This window comes from Oncorhynchus tshawytscha, linkage group LG01 (assembly GCF_018296145.1).
Source record: "Oncorhynchus tshawytscha isolate Ot180627B linkage group LG01, Otsh_v2.0, whole genome shotgun sequence".
NCBI classification, from domain to species: domain Eukaryota; kingdom Metazoa; phylum Chordata; class Actinopteri; order Salmoniformes; family Salmonidae; genus Oncorhynchus; species Oncorhynchus tshawytscha.
This window is the reverse complement of record NC_056429.1, coordinates 550,707-567,604: the sequence shown is the minus strand read 5'-3', so window position 1 is coordinate 567,604 and position 16,898 is coordinate 550,707. Positions and strand designations below refer to the sequence as shown.

Genomic DNA, 16,898 nt, shown 5'->3' with positions numbered 1-16,898 from the left:
TCCCATTAATAACCTGAGATTCTACGTTAGTAGCTACTGTCCATTTAATAACCTGAGAGTCTAGGTTAGTAGCTACTGTCCCTTTAATAACCTGAGAGTCTAGATTAGTAGCTACTGTCCCTTTAATAACCTGAGAGTCTAGGTTAGTAGCTACTGTCCATTTTAAGGTTGGTAGCTACTGTCCATTTAATAACCTGAGTCTAGGCCATTAGCTACTGTCCATTTAAAACCTGAGAATCTAGGTTAGTAGCTACTGTCCCTTTAATAACCTGAGAGTCTAGGTTAGTAGCACTCACTTCCGTCATCATGAAGTGCTTTGAGAGACTAGTCAAGGACCATATCACCTCCACCCTACCTGACACCCTAGACCCACTCCTATTTGCTTACCGCCCAAATAGGTCCACAGACGATGCAATCTCAACCACACTGCACACTGCCCTAACCCATCTGGACAAGAGGAATACCTATGTGAGAATGCTGTTCATCGACTACAGCTCGGCATTCAACACCATAGTACCCTCCAAGCTCGTCATCAAGCTCGAGACCCTGGGTCTCGACCCCGCCCTGTGCAACTGGGTACTGGACTTCCTGACGGGCCGCGCCCAGGTGGTGAGGGTAGGCAACAACATCTCCTCCCCCGCTGATCCTCAACACTGGGGCCCCACAAGGGTGCGTTCTGAGCCCTCTCCTGTACTCCCTGTTCACCCACGACTGCGTGGCCACGCACGCTCCAACTCAATCATCAAGTTTGCGGACGACACAACAGTGGTAGGCTTGATTACCAATAACGACGAGACGGCCTACAGGGAGGGAGGAGGTGAGGGCCCTCGGAGTGTGGTGTCAGGAAAATAACCTCACACTCAACGTCAACAAAACTAAGGAGATGATTGTGGACTTCAAGAAACAGCAGAGGAACACCCCCTATCCACATCGATGGAACAGTAGTGGAGAGGGTAGCAAGTTTTAAGTTCCTCGGCATACACATCACAGACAAACTGAATTGGTCCACTCACACAGACAGCATCGTGAAGGCGCAGCAGCGCCTCTTCAACCTCAGGAGGCTGAAGAAATTCGGCTTGTCACCAAAAGCACTCACAAACTTCTACAGATGCACAATCGAGAGCATCCTGGCAGGCTGTATCACCGCCTGGTACGGCAACTGCTCTGCCCTCAACCGTAAGGCTCTCCAGAGGGTAGTGAGGTCTGCACAACGCATCACCGGGGGCAAACTACCTGCCCTCCAGGACACCTACACCACCCGATGTTACAGGAAGGCCATAAAGATCAAAGGACATCAACCACCGAGCCACTGCCTGTTCACCCCGCTATCATCCAGAAGGCGAGGTCAGTACAGGTGCATCAAAGCTGGGACCGAGAGACTGAAAAACAGCTTCTATCTCAAGGCCATCAGACTGTTAAACAGCCACCACTAACATTGAGTGGCTGCTGCCAACACACTGACTCAACTCCAGCCACTTTAATAATGGGAATTGATGGGAAATTATGTAAATATATCACTAGCCACTTTAAACAATGCTACCTTATATAATGTTACTTACCCTACATTATTCATCTCATATGCATACGTATATACTGTACTCTATATCATCGACTGTATCCTTATGTAATACATGTATCACTAGCCACTAACTATGCCACTTTGTTTACATACTCATCTCATATGTATATACTGTACTCGATACCATCTACTGTATCTTGCCTATGCTGCTCTGTACCATCACTCATTCATATATCCTTATGTACATATTCTTTATCCCCTTACACTGTGTATAAGACAGTAGTTTTGGAATTGTTAGTTAGATTACTTGTTGGTTATTACTGCATTGTCGGAACTAGAAGCACAAGCATTTCGCTACACTCGCATTAACATCTGCTAACCATGTGTATGTGACAAATAAAATTTGATTTGATTTAGTAGCTACTGTCCCTTTAATAACCTGAGAGTCTAGGCCAGTAGCTACTGTCCATTTAATAACCCGAGAGTCTAGGTTAGTAGCTACTGTCCATTTAATAACCTGAGAGTCTAGGTTAGTAGCTACTGTCCCTTTAATAACCTGAGAGTCTAGGTCAGTAGCTACTGTCCCTTTAATAACCTGAGAGTCTAGGTTTGTAGCTACTGTCCCTTTAATAGGTCAGTAGCTACTGTCCCTTTAATAACCTGAGAGTCTAGGTCAGTAGCTACTGTCCCTTTAATAACCTGAGAGTCTAGGTCAGTAGCTACTGTCCCTTTAATAACCTGAGAGTCTAGGTCAGTAGCTACTGTCCATTTAATAACCTGAGAGTCTAGGTTAGTAGCTACTGTCCCTTTAATAACCTGAGTCTAGGTCAGTAGCTACTGTTCATTTAATAACCTGAGAGTCTAGGTTAGTAGCTACTGTCCATTTAATAACCTGAGAGTCTAGGTCAGTAGCTACTGTCCATTTAATAACCTGAGAGTCTAGGTTAGTAGCTTCCATTTAATAACCTGAGAGTCTAGGCTTCATGGGTCATTGGTTGGGTTATTCAAAGGCTGCTGCGGTGTTCGTCCCATAGACATATACACTATATACACAAAAGTATGTGGACAACCCTTCAAATTAGTGGATTCAGCTATTTCAGCCACACCTGTTGCTGATAGGTGTATAAAATCGAGCACACAGCCATGCAATCTCCATAGACAAACATTGGCAGTGGAATGGCCTCACTGAAGAGCTCAGGGACGTTCAACGTGGCACCGTCATAGGATGCCACCTTTACAACAAGTCAGTTTGTCAAATGTCTGCCCTGCTAGAGATGTGGACTCTGGAGCAGTGGAAAAGCGTTCTCTGGAGTGATGAATCACGCTTCCCGATCTGGCAGTCTGACGACGAATCTGGGTTTGGCGGATGACAGGAGAACGCAACTTGCCTGAATGCATAGTGCCAACTGTAAAGTTTGGTGGAGGAGGAATAATGGTCTGGAGCTGTTTTTCAGGGTTCGGCCTAGGCCCCTTAAGTTTCAGTGAAGGGAAATCTTAACACTACAGCAGACAATGACATTCTAGACGATTCTCTGCTTCAAACTTTGTGGCAACAGTTTGGGGAAGGCCCTTTCCTGTTTCAGCAATGCCCCCGAGCACAAAGCGAGGGCCATACCCACATACTTTTGGCCATGTAGTGTATATTCACTATACTGTATATTCCTATATACTAGAGGTTGACCGATTAGGATTTTTCAATGCCGATACTTATTGAGGCCCAAAAAAAGCCACCAGATTAATCGGCCGATTTAAAAATATTTATATTTGTAATAATGACAATTACAACAATACTGAATGAACACTTATTTTAACTTAATATAATACATCAATAAATAATTAAACATGTCCAATTTGGTTTAAATTATGCAAAAACAAAGTGTTGGAGAAGAAAGTAAAAGTGCCATATAAAAAGCGAACGTTTCAGTTCCTTGCTCAGAACATGAGAACATATGAAAGCTGGTGGTTCCTTTTAACATGAGTCTTCAATATTCCCAGGTAAGAAGTTTTAGGTTGTAGTTATTATAGGAATTATAGGACTATTTCTCTCTATACCATTTGTATTTCATTAACCTTTGACTATTGGATGTTCTTATAGGCACTTTAGTATTGTCAGTGTAACAGTATAGCTTCCATCCCTCTCCTCGCCGCTACCTGGGCTCACATCGACAACAGCCACCCTTGAAGCAGCATTACCCATGCAGAGCAAGGGGAACAACTACTCCAACTCTCAGAGCGAGTGACGTTTGAAATGCTATTACCGCGCACCCCGCTAACTAGCTAGCCATTTCACATTGGTTACACCAGCCTAATCTCGGGAGTTGATAGGCTTGAAGTCATAAACAGCTCAATGCTTGAAGCACAACAACGAGCTGCTGGCAAAACGCACGAAAGTGCTGTTTGAATGAATGCTTACAAGCCTGCTGCTGCCTACCACCGCTCAGTCAGACTGCTCTATCAAATCATAGACTTAGTTATAACATAATAACACACGGAAATACGAGCCCTAGGTCATTAATATGGTCAAATCCGGAAACTATCATCTCGAAAACAAAACGTTTATTCTTTCAGTGAAATACGGAACCGTTCCATATTTTATCTAACGGGTGGCATCCATATGTCTAAATATTCCTGTTACATTGCACAACCTTCAATGTTATGTCATATTTACATAAAATTCTGGCAAATTAGGCGGCCCAAACGGTTGCATATACACTGACTCTGTGTGCAATGAACGCAAGAGAAGTGACAATTTCACCTGGTTAATATTGCCTGCTAACCTGGATTTCTTTTAACTAAATATGCAGGTTTAAAAAATATATACTTCTGTGTATTGATATTAAGAAAGGCATTGATGTTGATGGTTAGGTACACATTGGTGCAACGACTGCTTTTTTAGCGAATGCGCTTGTTAAATAACTGTTTGGCGAAGTAGGCTGTGATTCAATGGTAAATTAACAGGCACCGCATCGATTATATGCAACGCAGGACAAGCTAGATAAACTAGTAATATCATCAACCATGTGTAGTTAACTAGTGATTATGTTAAGATTGATTTTTTATAAGATACGTTTAATGCTAGCTAGCACTTTACCTTGGCTCCTTGCTGCACTCGCATAACAGGTAGTCAGCCTGCCACGCAGTCTCCTCGTGGAGTGCAATGTAATCAGCTATGATCGGTGTCCAAAAATGCCAATTACCGATTGTTATGAAAACTTGAAATCGGCCCTAATTAATTGGCCATTCCAATTAATCGGTTGACCTCTACTTACCACAGCCCTTATACCAGACCCAGTCCTTACCACAGCCACACCCCTTACACCAGACCCAGTCCTTACCACAGCCCTTACACCAGACCCAGTCGTTACCACAGCCACACCCCTTGCACCAGACTCAGTCCTTACCACACCCCTTACACTAGACCCAGTCCACCACAGCCCTTAAACAGGCCCAGAGGCCCAGTCCTTACCACAGCCCTTACACTAGGCCCAGTCCTTACCACAGCCCTTACACTAGGCCCAGTCCTTACCACAGCCCTTACACTAGACCCAGTCCTTACCACAGCCCTTACACTAGGCCCAGTCCTTACCACAACCCTTACACTAGGCCCAGTCCTTATCACAGCCCTTACACTAGGCCCAGTCCTTATCACAGCCCTTACACTAGGCCCAGTCCTTATCACAGCCCTTACACTAGGCCCAGTCCTTATCACAGCCCTTACACTAGGCCCAGTCCTTATCACAGCCCTTACACTAGGCCCAGTAATTATCACAGCCCTTACACTAGGCCCAGTCCTTATCACAGCCCTTACACTAGGCCCAGTCCTTAACTCACAGCCCTTACACTAGGCCCAGTCCTTATCACAGCCATTACACCAGACCTTACCTGATCTCTGAGCTCCAGTGGCCCAGCTTGCTGGAGAAGTTGAGGGGATTGGGGGGGTGGTGGGAGGGGCCTCGTACTGATTGGACACCCACCAGTCCGTCCGTGTCTGTTTCCATAGCAAAGTCGCTGCGTACCCTCTCCATGCTGTCACTGTGACTGGGCTTCTCAAACACAAAGACATCTGAAACACAGCAGATAGACAGTCTGTTACTAACCACAGCCACAGCTCTGACACTATATTTACTGTCTACAGTGTGAACAACAGCCACAGCTCTGACACTATATTTACAGTCTGGACCCAGTGTAAGGGTGTAGTCCCTGTATCTTTGTCCCCAGTGTAAGGGTGTGGTCCCTGTATCTTTGTCCCCAGTGTAAGGGTGTGGTCCCTGTATCTTTGTCCCCAGTGTAAGGGTGTGGTCCCTGTATCTTTGTCCCCAGTGTAAGGGTGTGGTCCCTGTATCTTTGTCCCCAGTGTAAGGGTGTGGTCCCTGTATCTTTGTCCCCAGTGTAAGGGTGTGGTCCCTGTATCTTTGTCCCCAGTGTAAGGGTGTGGTCCCTGTATCTTTGTCCCCAGTGTAAGGGTGTGGTCCCTGTATCTTTGTCCCCAGTGTAAGGGTGTAGTCCCTGTATCTTTGTCCCCAGTGTACAGGGTGTAGTCCCTGTATCTTTGTCCCCAGTGTAAGGGTGTAGTCCCTGTAACTTTGTCCCCAGTGTACAGGTGTAGCAGGGTAGTCCCTGTATCTTTGTCCCCAGTGTAAGGGTGTAGTCCCTGTATCTTTGTCCCCACGGGTGTTGCAGGGTAGTCCCTGTATCTTTGTCCCCAGTGTAAGGGTGTAGTCCCTGTATCTTTGTCCCCAGTGTAAGGGTGTAGTCCCTGTATCTTTGTCCCCAGTGTAAGGTGTAGTCCCTGTATCTTTGTCCCCAGTGTAAGGTGTAGTCCCTGTATCTTTGTCCCCAGTGTAAGGGTGTAGTCCCTGTATCTTTGTCCCCAGTGTAAGAGTGTAGTCCCTGTATCTTTGTCCCCAGTATAAGGGTGTAGTCCCTGTATCTTTGTCCCCAGTGTAAGGGTGTAGTCCCTGTATCTTTGTACCCAGTGTAAGGGTGTAGTCCCTGTATCTTTGTCCCCAGTGTAAGGGTGTAGTCCCTGTATCTTTGTCCCCAGTGTAAGGGTGTAGTCCCTGGATCTTTGTCCCCAGTGTAAGGGTGTAGTCCCTGGATCTTTGTCCCCAGTGTAAGGGTGTAGTCCCTGGATCTTTGTCCCCAGTGTAAGGGTGTAGTCCCTGGATCTTTGTCCCCAGTGTAAGGGTGTAGCAGGGTAGTACCTGTATCTTTGGCCACCAGGCCAGTGTGAGGGGTAGGAGAACTCCAGCTGTCCCTCTGTCCAGACCCTCTGGTGTTACTGAACTCCCAACGCTTCTGCTGCAGCTGCTGGAGCCAGTACTGCATCACCTGGCTTTGTCCCCAGTGAATAAGGGTGTTAGGGGCCTGAAACACAGTCCCCAGAGTCAGGGGGTTAGCAGGGGCCTGAAACACAGCCACGCAGAGTCAGGGGGTTAGGGGCCTAAAACACAGAGACGCAGAGTCAGGGGGTTAGGGGCCTAAAACACAGAGACGCAGAGTCAGGGGGTTAGGGGCTGACACAGACAGTAGGGGCCTGACACAGAGTCAGGGGGTTAGGGGCCTGAAACACAGAGACGCAGAGTCAGGGGGTTAGGGGCCTGACACAGAGACACAGGGTTAGGGGCCTGAAACACAGAGACGCAGAGTCAGGGGGTTAGGGGCCTGAAACACAGAGACACAGAGTTAGGGGCCAAATACACAGAGACACAGGGTTAGGGGCCTGACACAGAGACACGGGGTTAGGGGCCTGACAGAGAGACACGGGGTTAGGGGCCTGACAGAGAGACACGGGGTTAGGGGCCTGACACAGAGACACAGGGTTAGGGGGCCCTGACACAGAGACACAGGGGTTAGGGCCCTGAAACACAGAGACACAGGGTTAGGGGCCTGAAACACAGAGACACAGGGTTAGGGGCCTGAAACACAGAGACACAGGGTTAGGGGCCTGAAACACAGAGACACAGGGTTAGGGGCCTGAAACACAGAGACACAGGGTTAGGGGCCTGAAACACAGAGACACAGGGTTAGGGGCCTGACACAGAGACACAGGGTTAGGGGCCTGACACAGAGACACAGGGTTATGGGTTTGGAGGTTAGGGTCGGGCCTGTAGTTGGAGGGGGTCAGAGACACAGGGTTAGGGTCAGGCCTGTAGTTGGAGGGGGACAGAGACACAGGGTTATGGGTTTGGAGGTTAGGGTCAGGCCTGTAGTTGGAGGGGGTCAGAGACACAGGGTTAGGTTAGGGTCAGGCCTGTAGTTGGAGGGAGACAGAGACACAGGGTTAAGGGTTGTCTCAGGTTTAGGGCAGGATATCCTGGAGTCAGCAGTGAATCACCTGGAGGATGGGAGCAAACCATGTTTACATTTTACAACTCAAAACAATCATCCATAAAATGTTAAAACTACAAAATTGAACATTTCCTTTGCATAGAGTGTTATACAGGATGTGAGAGTTGTCTGGGGAGGACAGACTCCATGCTAGTACAGGTGGGGGGGGATGGCTGGCCCTTTCAACCTGATTGGTCTGCAGCCCTGTCAATCACCCTTCAAGTTTCCACTCATTCCAACCAATCAGGGAGCTTGGACTCCAGGGCACTCCAGGGCACTCCAGGGCACCAGGGCACTCCACTCCAGGGCACCGCCCCGCACACCTCACATTAGAGCGTGCTTGCAGTATGGAGAACATACGTTGTTGATACTGACATGCCGTTTCCTAACCCAACTGTTGTGTGCATCCATTGGCATGTCAGGATATTCTCTGGGGGACATTTTGTGTGATGAATGTTTATATACCTTTTTATATCTGAGAATTAACCAATTATATCAGGCCACAACCGGCCATGATTAGACACCTTTGTGTGTCCTTTGACACTATAAACTAGTCACCCTGCAGTGTGTCATTATACCCTGAAGAAGACAGCTGGCCTGTCGAAACGTTGGTTATCAGGTTACTCAATTGCATCTGAGCTCCTAGAGTGTGAGGTTCTCCTGTAATATTTCAAGTGTTCTACTGCTTCTGTTCTAGCAGTTAAACTCCTTGCTAGCCAGCACCTCTCTAAACAGGTGTTCTACTCTGCTAGCCAGCATCTCTCCTAAACAGGTGTTCTACTCTGCTAGCCAGCATCTCTCCTAAACAGGTGTTCTACTCTGCTAGCCAGCATCTCTCCTAAACAGGTGTTCTACTCTGCTAGCCAGCATCTCTCCTAAACAGGTGTTCTACTCTGCTAGCCAGCATCTCTCCTAAACAGGTGTTCTACTCTGCTAGCCAGCATCTCTCCTAAACAGGTGTTCTACTCTGCTAGGCAGCACCTCTCCTAAACAGGTGTTCTACTCTGCTAGCCAGCACCTCTCTAAACAGGTGTTCTACTCTGCTAGCCAGCATCTCTCCTAAACAGGTGTTCTACTCTGCTAGCCAGCATCTCTCTAAACAGGTGTTTAGGTGTTCTACTGCTAGGCAGCACCTCTCCTAAACAGGTGTTCTACTCTGAGGCAGCACCTCTCCTAAACAGGTGTTCTACTCTGCTAGCCAGCACCTCTCCTAAACAGGTGTTCTACTCTGCTAGGCAGCACCTCTCCTAAACAGGTGTTCTACTCTGCTAGCAGCACCCTAAACAGGTGTTCACTCTGCTAGCCAGCATCTCTCCTAAACAGGTGTTACTCTTAGCCAGCATCTCCTAAACAGGTGTTCTACTTGAGTGCAACTCTCCTAAACAGGTGTTCTACTCTGCTATGTGCATCTCTAAACAGGTGTTCTACTCTGCTAGCAGCACCTCTCCTAAACAGGTGTTCTACTCTGCTAGCCAGCATCTCTCTAAACAGGTGTTCTACTCTGCTAGCCAGCATCTCTCCTAAACAGGTGTTCTACTCTGCTAGCCAGCATCTCTCCTAAACAGGTGTTCTACTCTGCTAGCCAGCATCTCTCTAAACAGGTGTTCTACTCTGCTACAGCACCTCTCCTAAACAGGTGTTCTACTCTGCTAGCCAGCACCTCTCCTAAACAGGTGTTCTACTCTAGCCAGCATCTCTCTAAACAGGTGTTCTACTCTGCTAGCCAGCACCTCTCCTAAACAGGTGTTCTCTCTGCTAGGCAGCACCTCTCTAAACAGGTGTTCTACTCTGCTAGCCAGCATCTCTCCTAAACAGGTGTTCTTATTAGGCAGCACCTCTCTCTAAACAGGTGTTCTACTCTGCTAGCCAGCATCTCTCTAAACAGGTGTTCTACTCTGCTAGCCAGCATCTCTCTAAACAGGTGTTCTACTCTGCTAGCATCATCTCTAAACAGGTGTTCTACTCATTGCCAGCATCTCTCTAAACAGGTGTTAGCAGGTTCTAAACAGGATGTCCAGCATCTCTCCTAAACAGGTGTTCTACTGTTTTAAACAGGTGTTCTGCTAGCCAGCACTAAACAGGTGTTCTACTCTGCTAGCAGAGCATTCTCTAAACAGGTGTTCTACTCTGCTAGCCAGTTCCTAAACAGGTGTTCTACTCTGCTGTCTCTAAACAGGTGTTCTACTCCGCTGGCCAGCACCTTCGCCTCCAGATGAATGTTGTTTATACCTGCCCTGCGCTAGGTGTTTATAGAGAAGTTGTAGTGCGGTATGCTGGCACCAGCTAATGCTAGCATTGTTTGTGCAGGCACCCTGTGCATGCTAATAAAGTGTTAGTCATTATCATTGGTGAAAGCATGTTTGAGTGCAACTAGCATACTCCGTATGTGCATCAGAAATGTTTATATTGTTTGTATGTTACTGCTGCTATATATATATATATAGGCCTTAAAATGTTACAGTTCTATTAGAGGGCCCATTAGTTTCTAGAGGGCACCATTGATGAGTTTCTAGAGGTTCCAGGATGTTCTATTCATTGAGGAGTTTCTAGAGGTTCCAGGATGTTCTATTAGAGGCACCATTGATGAGTTTCTAGAGGTTCCAGGATGTTTTATTAGAGGGCACCATTGATGAGTTTCTAGAGGTTCTAGAGGTTCCAGGATGTTTTATTAGAGGGCACCATTGATGAGTTTCTAGAGGTTCTAGAGGTTCCAGGATGTTTTATTAGAGGGCACCATTGAGGAGTTTCTAGAGGTTCTAGAGGTTCCAAAATGTTTTATTAGAGGGCACCATTGATGAGTTTCTAGAGGTTCCAGGATGTTTTATTAGAGGGCACCATTGATGAGTTTCTAGAGGTTCAGGTTCCAAAATGTTCTATTAGAGGGCACCATTGATGAGTTTCTAGAGGTTCCAGGATGTTCTATTAGAGGGCACCATTGATGAGGTTCTAGAGGTTCCAGGATGTTTTATTAGAGGGCACCATTGATGAGTTTCTAGTTCTAGGTTCCAGGATGTTCTATTAGAGGGCACCATTGATGAGTTTCTAGAGGTTCCAGGATGTTTTATTAGAGGGCACCATTGATGAGGTTCTAGAGGTTCCAGGATGTTTTATTAGAGGGCACCATTGATGAGTTTCTAGAGGTTCCAGGATGTTCTATTAGAGGGCACCATTGATGAGTTTCTAGAGGTTCCAGGATGTTCTATTAGAGGGCACCATTGATGAGTTTCTAGAGGTTCCAGGATGTTTTATTAGAGGGCACCATTGATTGAGTTTCTAGAGGTTCTAGAGGTTCCAAAATGTTCTATTAGAGGGCACCATTGATGAGTTTCTAGAGGTTCCAGGATGTTCTATTAGAGGGCACCATTGATGAGGTTCTAGAGGTTCTAGAGGTTCCAGGATGTTTTATTAGAGGGCACCATTGATGAGTTTCTAGAGGTTCTAGAGGTTCCAAAATGTTCTATTAGAGGGCACCATTGATGAGTTTCTAGAGGTTCCAGGATGTTCTATTAGAGGGCACCATTGATGAGGTTCTAGAGGTTCCAGTATGTTCTATTAGAGGGCACCATTGATGAGTTTCTAGAGGTTCCAGGATGTTCTATTAGAGGGCACCATTGATGAGTTTCTAGAGGTTCCAGGATGTTCTATTAGAGGGCACCATTGATGAGTTTCTAGAGGTTCCAGGATGTTTTATTTTACAGGTCATTCGGAAAGTCTTCAGACCCCTTGACTTTTTACACATTTTGTTAAGTTCCAGCCTTAACAAAAATTGATTAAATGAATTGTTTTCCTTATCAACCTACACACAATACCCCATAAAAACAAAGCTTTTATTAAAAATTAAAAAACAGAAATACCTTATTTACATAAGTATTCAGGCCCTTTGCTATGAGACTCGAAATTGAGCTCAGGGGCAATCTGTTCCATTGACCATCTATGAGATGTTTCTATAACTTGATTGGAGTCCACCTGTGGTAAATTATATTGTTTGGACATGATTTGGAAAGGCACACACCTGTCTATATAAACTTCCCACAGTTGACAGTGCATGTCAGAGTAAAAACCATGCAATGAGGTTGAAGGAATTGTCCGTAGAGCTCAGAGACAGGATTGTGTCGAGGCACAGATCTGGGGAAGGGAACCAAAAAATGTCTGCAGGACTGAAGTTCACCAAGAACACAGTGGCCTCCATCATTCTTAAATGGAAAAAGTTTAGAACCACCAAGACTCTTCCTAGAGCTGGCCGCTCGGCCAAACTGAGCAATCGGGGAGAATGGCCTTGGTCAGGGAGGTGGCCAAGAACCCGATGTTGAGGATTAGAGAAGTGGAGATGTTGATTCCTACCTTCACCACCCGGGGAGGGTCTGTCAGAAAGTCCAGGACCCAATTGCATAGGACGGGGTTGAGACCCAGGGCCTCAAGCTTAATGATGAGCTTGGAGGGTACTACGGTGTTGAATGCTGAGCTGTAGTCAAAGAACAGCATTCTTACCGAGGTATTCCTCTTGTCCAGATGGGATAAGGCAGTGTGTAGTGTGATGGTGATTGCTTCGTATGTGGACTTGTTGGGGCGGTATGCAAACTGAAGTGGGTCTAGGGTGGCAGGTAAGGTGGAGGTGACATGACCCTTGACTTGTCTCTCAAAGCACTTCATGATGACAGAAGTGAGTGCTACAGGCAATAGTCATTTAGTTCAGTTCTTTGCCTTCTTGAGTACAGGAACAATGGTGGCCATTTGGAAGCATTTGTGGACAGCAAACTGTGATATGGAGAGATTGAATATGTCCGTAAACACACCAGCCAGCTGGTCTGCGCATGCTCTGAGGATGAGGCTAGGGATGCCGTCTGGGCCAGCAGAGCTTAATGTCTTACTTATGTCGGCCACGGAGAAGAGAGAGGGGGCTCGCAGTCCTGGTAGCGGGCCTTGTCGGTGGCTGGTTTACTTTTTTGTAGTCCGTAATTGCCTCTAGACCCTGCCACATACATCTCGTGTCTGAGCAGTTGAATTGCGACTCCACTTTGTCCCTACAGTCAATATACTGATAGAATTTAGGTAGCCTTGTCCTTAAATTAGCTTTGTTAAAATCCCCAGCTACAATAAATGCCACCTCAGTAGATGTGGTTTCCAGTTTACATAGAGTCCAATGAAGTTACTTGAGGGCCGTCGTGGTATCTGCTTGGGGGTATACACGGATGTGACTATAATCGAAGAGAATTCTCTTGGGAGATAATGTAGTCAGCATTTGATTGTAAGGAATTCTAGGTCAGGTGACCAAAAGGACTTGAGTTCCTGTTGTTACAATTACACCATGACAATTACGCCCTTCTTCTTCCCAGAGAGATGTTTATTTCTGTCGGCGCGACACATGAAGAAACCTGGTGGCTGTACCGACTGACAACATATCCTGAGAGAGCCATGTTTCCGTGTAACAGAGAACGTTACAATGTCTCTGATGTCTCTCTGGAAGACAACCCTTGCCCTAATTTCGTCCACCTTGTTGTCTAGAGACTGGACATTGAGTAATATACTCAGAAGCGGCGGGTGGTGTGCACGTCTCCGAAGTCTTACCAGGAGGCCGCTCTGTCTATCTCTTCTGCGGCGACATTGTTTTGGGTCGGTCTCTGGGATTAGATGCAATGTCCTAGTTGGTGGATCAAACAGAGGATCCGCTTCGGGAGAGTCGTATTCCTGGTCGTTATGTTGGTAAATTGACTTTGCTCTTATATCCAATAGTTCTTCCGGCTGCATGTAATAACACTTAAGATTTTCAGGGTTAACGATGTAAGAAATCATTGATAAAAAAAAAAAAAAAAAATACAGCATAGTTTCCGAAGGACTCAACCATCTGTCGGCGCCATCTTGAAATAGGGGTATTGTGTGTAGATTGGAGGACATTTTTTATTCAATCCATTTTAGAAAATGGCTGTAACTTAACAAATGTGAAGGGGTCTGAATACTTTCTGAATGCATAAGAGGGAACTCCTTCAAGACTGTTGGAAAAGCATTTCTCGTGAAGCTGTTTGAGAGAAGAGCCAAGAGTGAAGCTGTTTGAGAGAAGAGCCAAGAGTGAAGCTGTCATTCAAGGCAAAGGGGGAAGAATCTCACATCTAGAATCTCAAATATGAAATATACACTATCGTTCAAAAGTTGGTCACTTAGAATTCCTTGAAAAGAAATCCCCCAAAATTGTCTGTTAAAATAACATCAAAGTGATCAGAAATACAGTGTAGACATTGTTAATGCTGTAAATGACTATTGTAGCTGGAAATGGCAGATTTATGTTATATCTACATAGACCCATTATCAGCAACCATCACTCCTGTGTTCAAATGGCACGTTGTGTTAGCTAATCCAAGTTCATCATTTTAAAAAGGCTAATTGATCATTAGAAAACTATTTTGCAGTTATGTTAGCACAGCTGGAAATGCCTCAACTGGCAGCTTCATTAAATAGTACCCGCAAAACACCAGTCTCAACGTCAACAGTGAAGAGACGACTCCGGGTTGCTGGCCTTCTAGGCAGAGCCATATCTCAGACTGGCCAATAAAAAGAAAAGATTAAGATGGGCAAAGAACACAGACACTGGACAGACTATTTAATGAAGCTGCCAGTTGAGGACTTGTGTGGCATCTGTTTCTCAAACTAGACACTAATGTACTTGTCCTCTTGCTCAGCTGTGCACCGGGGCCTCCCACTCCTTTTCTATTCTGGTTAGAGCCAGTTTGTGCAGTTCTGTGAAGGGAGCAGTGCGAGATCTTCAGTTACTTGGCAAGTTCACGCATCGAATAGCCTTCATTTCTCAGAACAAGAATAGACTGACGAGTTTCAGAAGAAAATACTTTGTTTCTGGCCATTTTGAGCCTGTAATCGAACCCACAAATGCTGATGCTCCAGATACTCAACTAGTCTAAGGATTTTCTCATGATCAATTAGCCTTTTAAATTATAAACTTGGATTAGCTAACACAAAGTGCCATTGGAACACAGGAGTGATGGTTGTTGATAATGGGCCTCTGTAGGCCTATGTAGATATTCCATAAAACATCTGTTTGCAGCTACAATAATAATTTACAACATGAACAATGTCCATCTACACTGTATTTCTGATAAATTTGATGTTATTTTAATGGACAAAAAAAATGTTTTCTTTCAAAAGCAAGGACATTTATTTCAAAGTGACCCAACTTAGGAAAGGTAGTGTATTTTGATTTATTTAACACTTTTTTGGTTACTACATGATTCCATGTTTTCTTATAGTTCTGATGTCTTCACTATTATTTTACAACGTATGTAATAGTACAAAAGTGGCCGCTAGTAAAAAATAAAGAAAAACCCTTGAATGAGTAGGTGTCTCCAAACTCCTGACTGGTACTGTACACACACAACAAAGAATATTCAGGATTGACTGCAAAATTATTCTTACAACAAGGCCCAACTATGTACCATAATGAGGTGTGAGAGAGCCACTGCTGAGCAGTGTGGCCAACTTAGCGAATTTGTTGCTAAATTTAGCGAGTATTCAGACCCCTCTAGCGACACGTTTTCAAAAAGCGACTAGCGACAAATCTAGCGACTTTTCCTGATGTTATTGGAGACTCTGACGTGAAAGCACATATCGTTCTTACTCTTCTCAACGAGCAGCAGGTGCTGCCGTGGGCCCCATCCCCGTCCCAAAGCACTCACAGGCGGCCCAGTCCTCGCGCAGCAGTCCCTCCCAGCTGCAGTCAGAGCAGGAGATGTTCACCCCTCCGCGTCTAGACTGCAAATGAATCGTGCATGCAGGAAGCAGCCGCTGGCTGATCCCGCCCTGGCTTACATTCAGGGAGGGATGTAAATGTAAAAAACAAAAATTAAAAATGTTTTTTTCAGTAAAATAAAAACGAAGTAACTCCGCCAGTGTGTCTCTTTTGGGTCACTTTGCCAGTCCCAAGCCCGGATAAAAGAGGAGGGTTGGAATTGTGACATTGAAAAAACAAGAATGGACAGAAGAAAGTTAATTTGTAGTTCTAAAAATATTTAGGTGTTTTTTACTCGCTTTTTGTCCCTCCCACACATTATGTTACGTCCCACGTCATTCAACAGGCTACGTTACGTCCCACGTCATTCAACAGGCTACGTTACGCCCCACGTCATTCAACAGGCTACGTTATGACCCCACGCCATTCAACAGGCTACATACGCCCCACGTCATTCAACAGGCTACGTTACGTCCCCACGCCATTCAACAGGCTATATTACGCCCCACATCAGGGTAGCCTAGTGGTTAGAGCGTTGACTAGTAACCGGAAGGTTGCAAGTTCAAACCCCGAGATGACAAGGTACAAATCTGTCGTTCTGAACAGGCAGTTACCCCACTGTTCCTAGGCTGTCATTGAAAATAAGAATTTGTTCTTAATTAATAAATCCTCTTGCGTCGACCTGAGACGCAGACGTCTCATCTAGCCATCAGCAAATGCAAATGCGCTACGCCAAATGCTAATAGCACTCGTTAAAACTCAAACGTTCATCAAAACACACATGCAGGGCACTGAATTAAAGCTACACTCGTTGTGAATCTAGCCAACAAGTCAGATTATTAAAATGCTTTTCGCGAAAGCATGAGAAGCTATTATCTGATAGCATGCAACACCCCCGAAATACCTGAAGGCGGCGTAAACAAAAGAATTAGCATAGGGCGCCTACACAAATAGCAGAAATAAAACTTCATTACCTTGACAAGCTTCTTTGTTGGCACTCCTATATGTCCCATAGACATCACTATTGGGTCTTTTTTCGATTAAATCGGTCCATATATACCCAAAATATCCATCTATGGAAACTGTGTGATTCAGAAAAAACACAGATTCAAAACGCTACGTCATTTTTTTAATTAAAAAGTCGACGATAAACTTTCACAAAACACTTCGAAATACTTTTGTAATCCAACTTTAGGTATTAGTAAACATTAATAATCTATCAAATTGATCACGAGGCGATGTGTATTCAATAGCTCCACGATTTCAAATCATCTTCCGAAATCTCTTCCAAAACTTCCTGTCGGAGACCGGATGGAA

General features: G+C 45.4%; 1 protein-coding gene across 1 annotated transcript in view; it reads right to left on the bottom strand.

The window, feature by feature from the left end:
- LOC112247879 (TBC1 domain family member 2B-like) overlaps window positions 1-16,898 on the bottom strand; it is a gene marked incomplete at its 3' end in the record, with an annotated part of 33,761 nt that overhangs the window by 15,466 nt on the left and 1,397 nt on the right. Inside the window, exons 2-4 of the mRNA XM_042327581.1 lie at window positions 7,571-7,580; window positions 6,724-6,855; window positions 5,402-5,582 (exon numbers count right to left, since the gene is read on the bottom strand). Of these exons, the coding sequence (XP_042183515.1) occupies window positions 5,402-5,582; window positions 6,724-6,855; window positions 7,571-7,580 (323 nt within the window). The remainder of the gene's footprint in view (window positions 1-5,401; window positions 5,583-6,723; window positions 6,856-7,570; window positions 7,581-16,898) is intronic.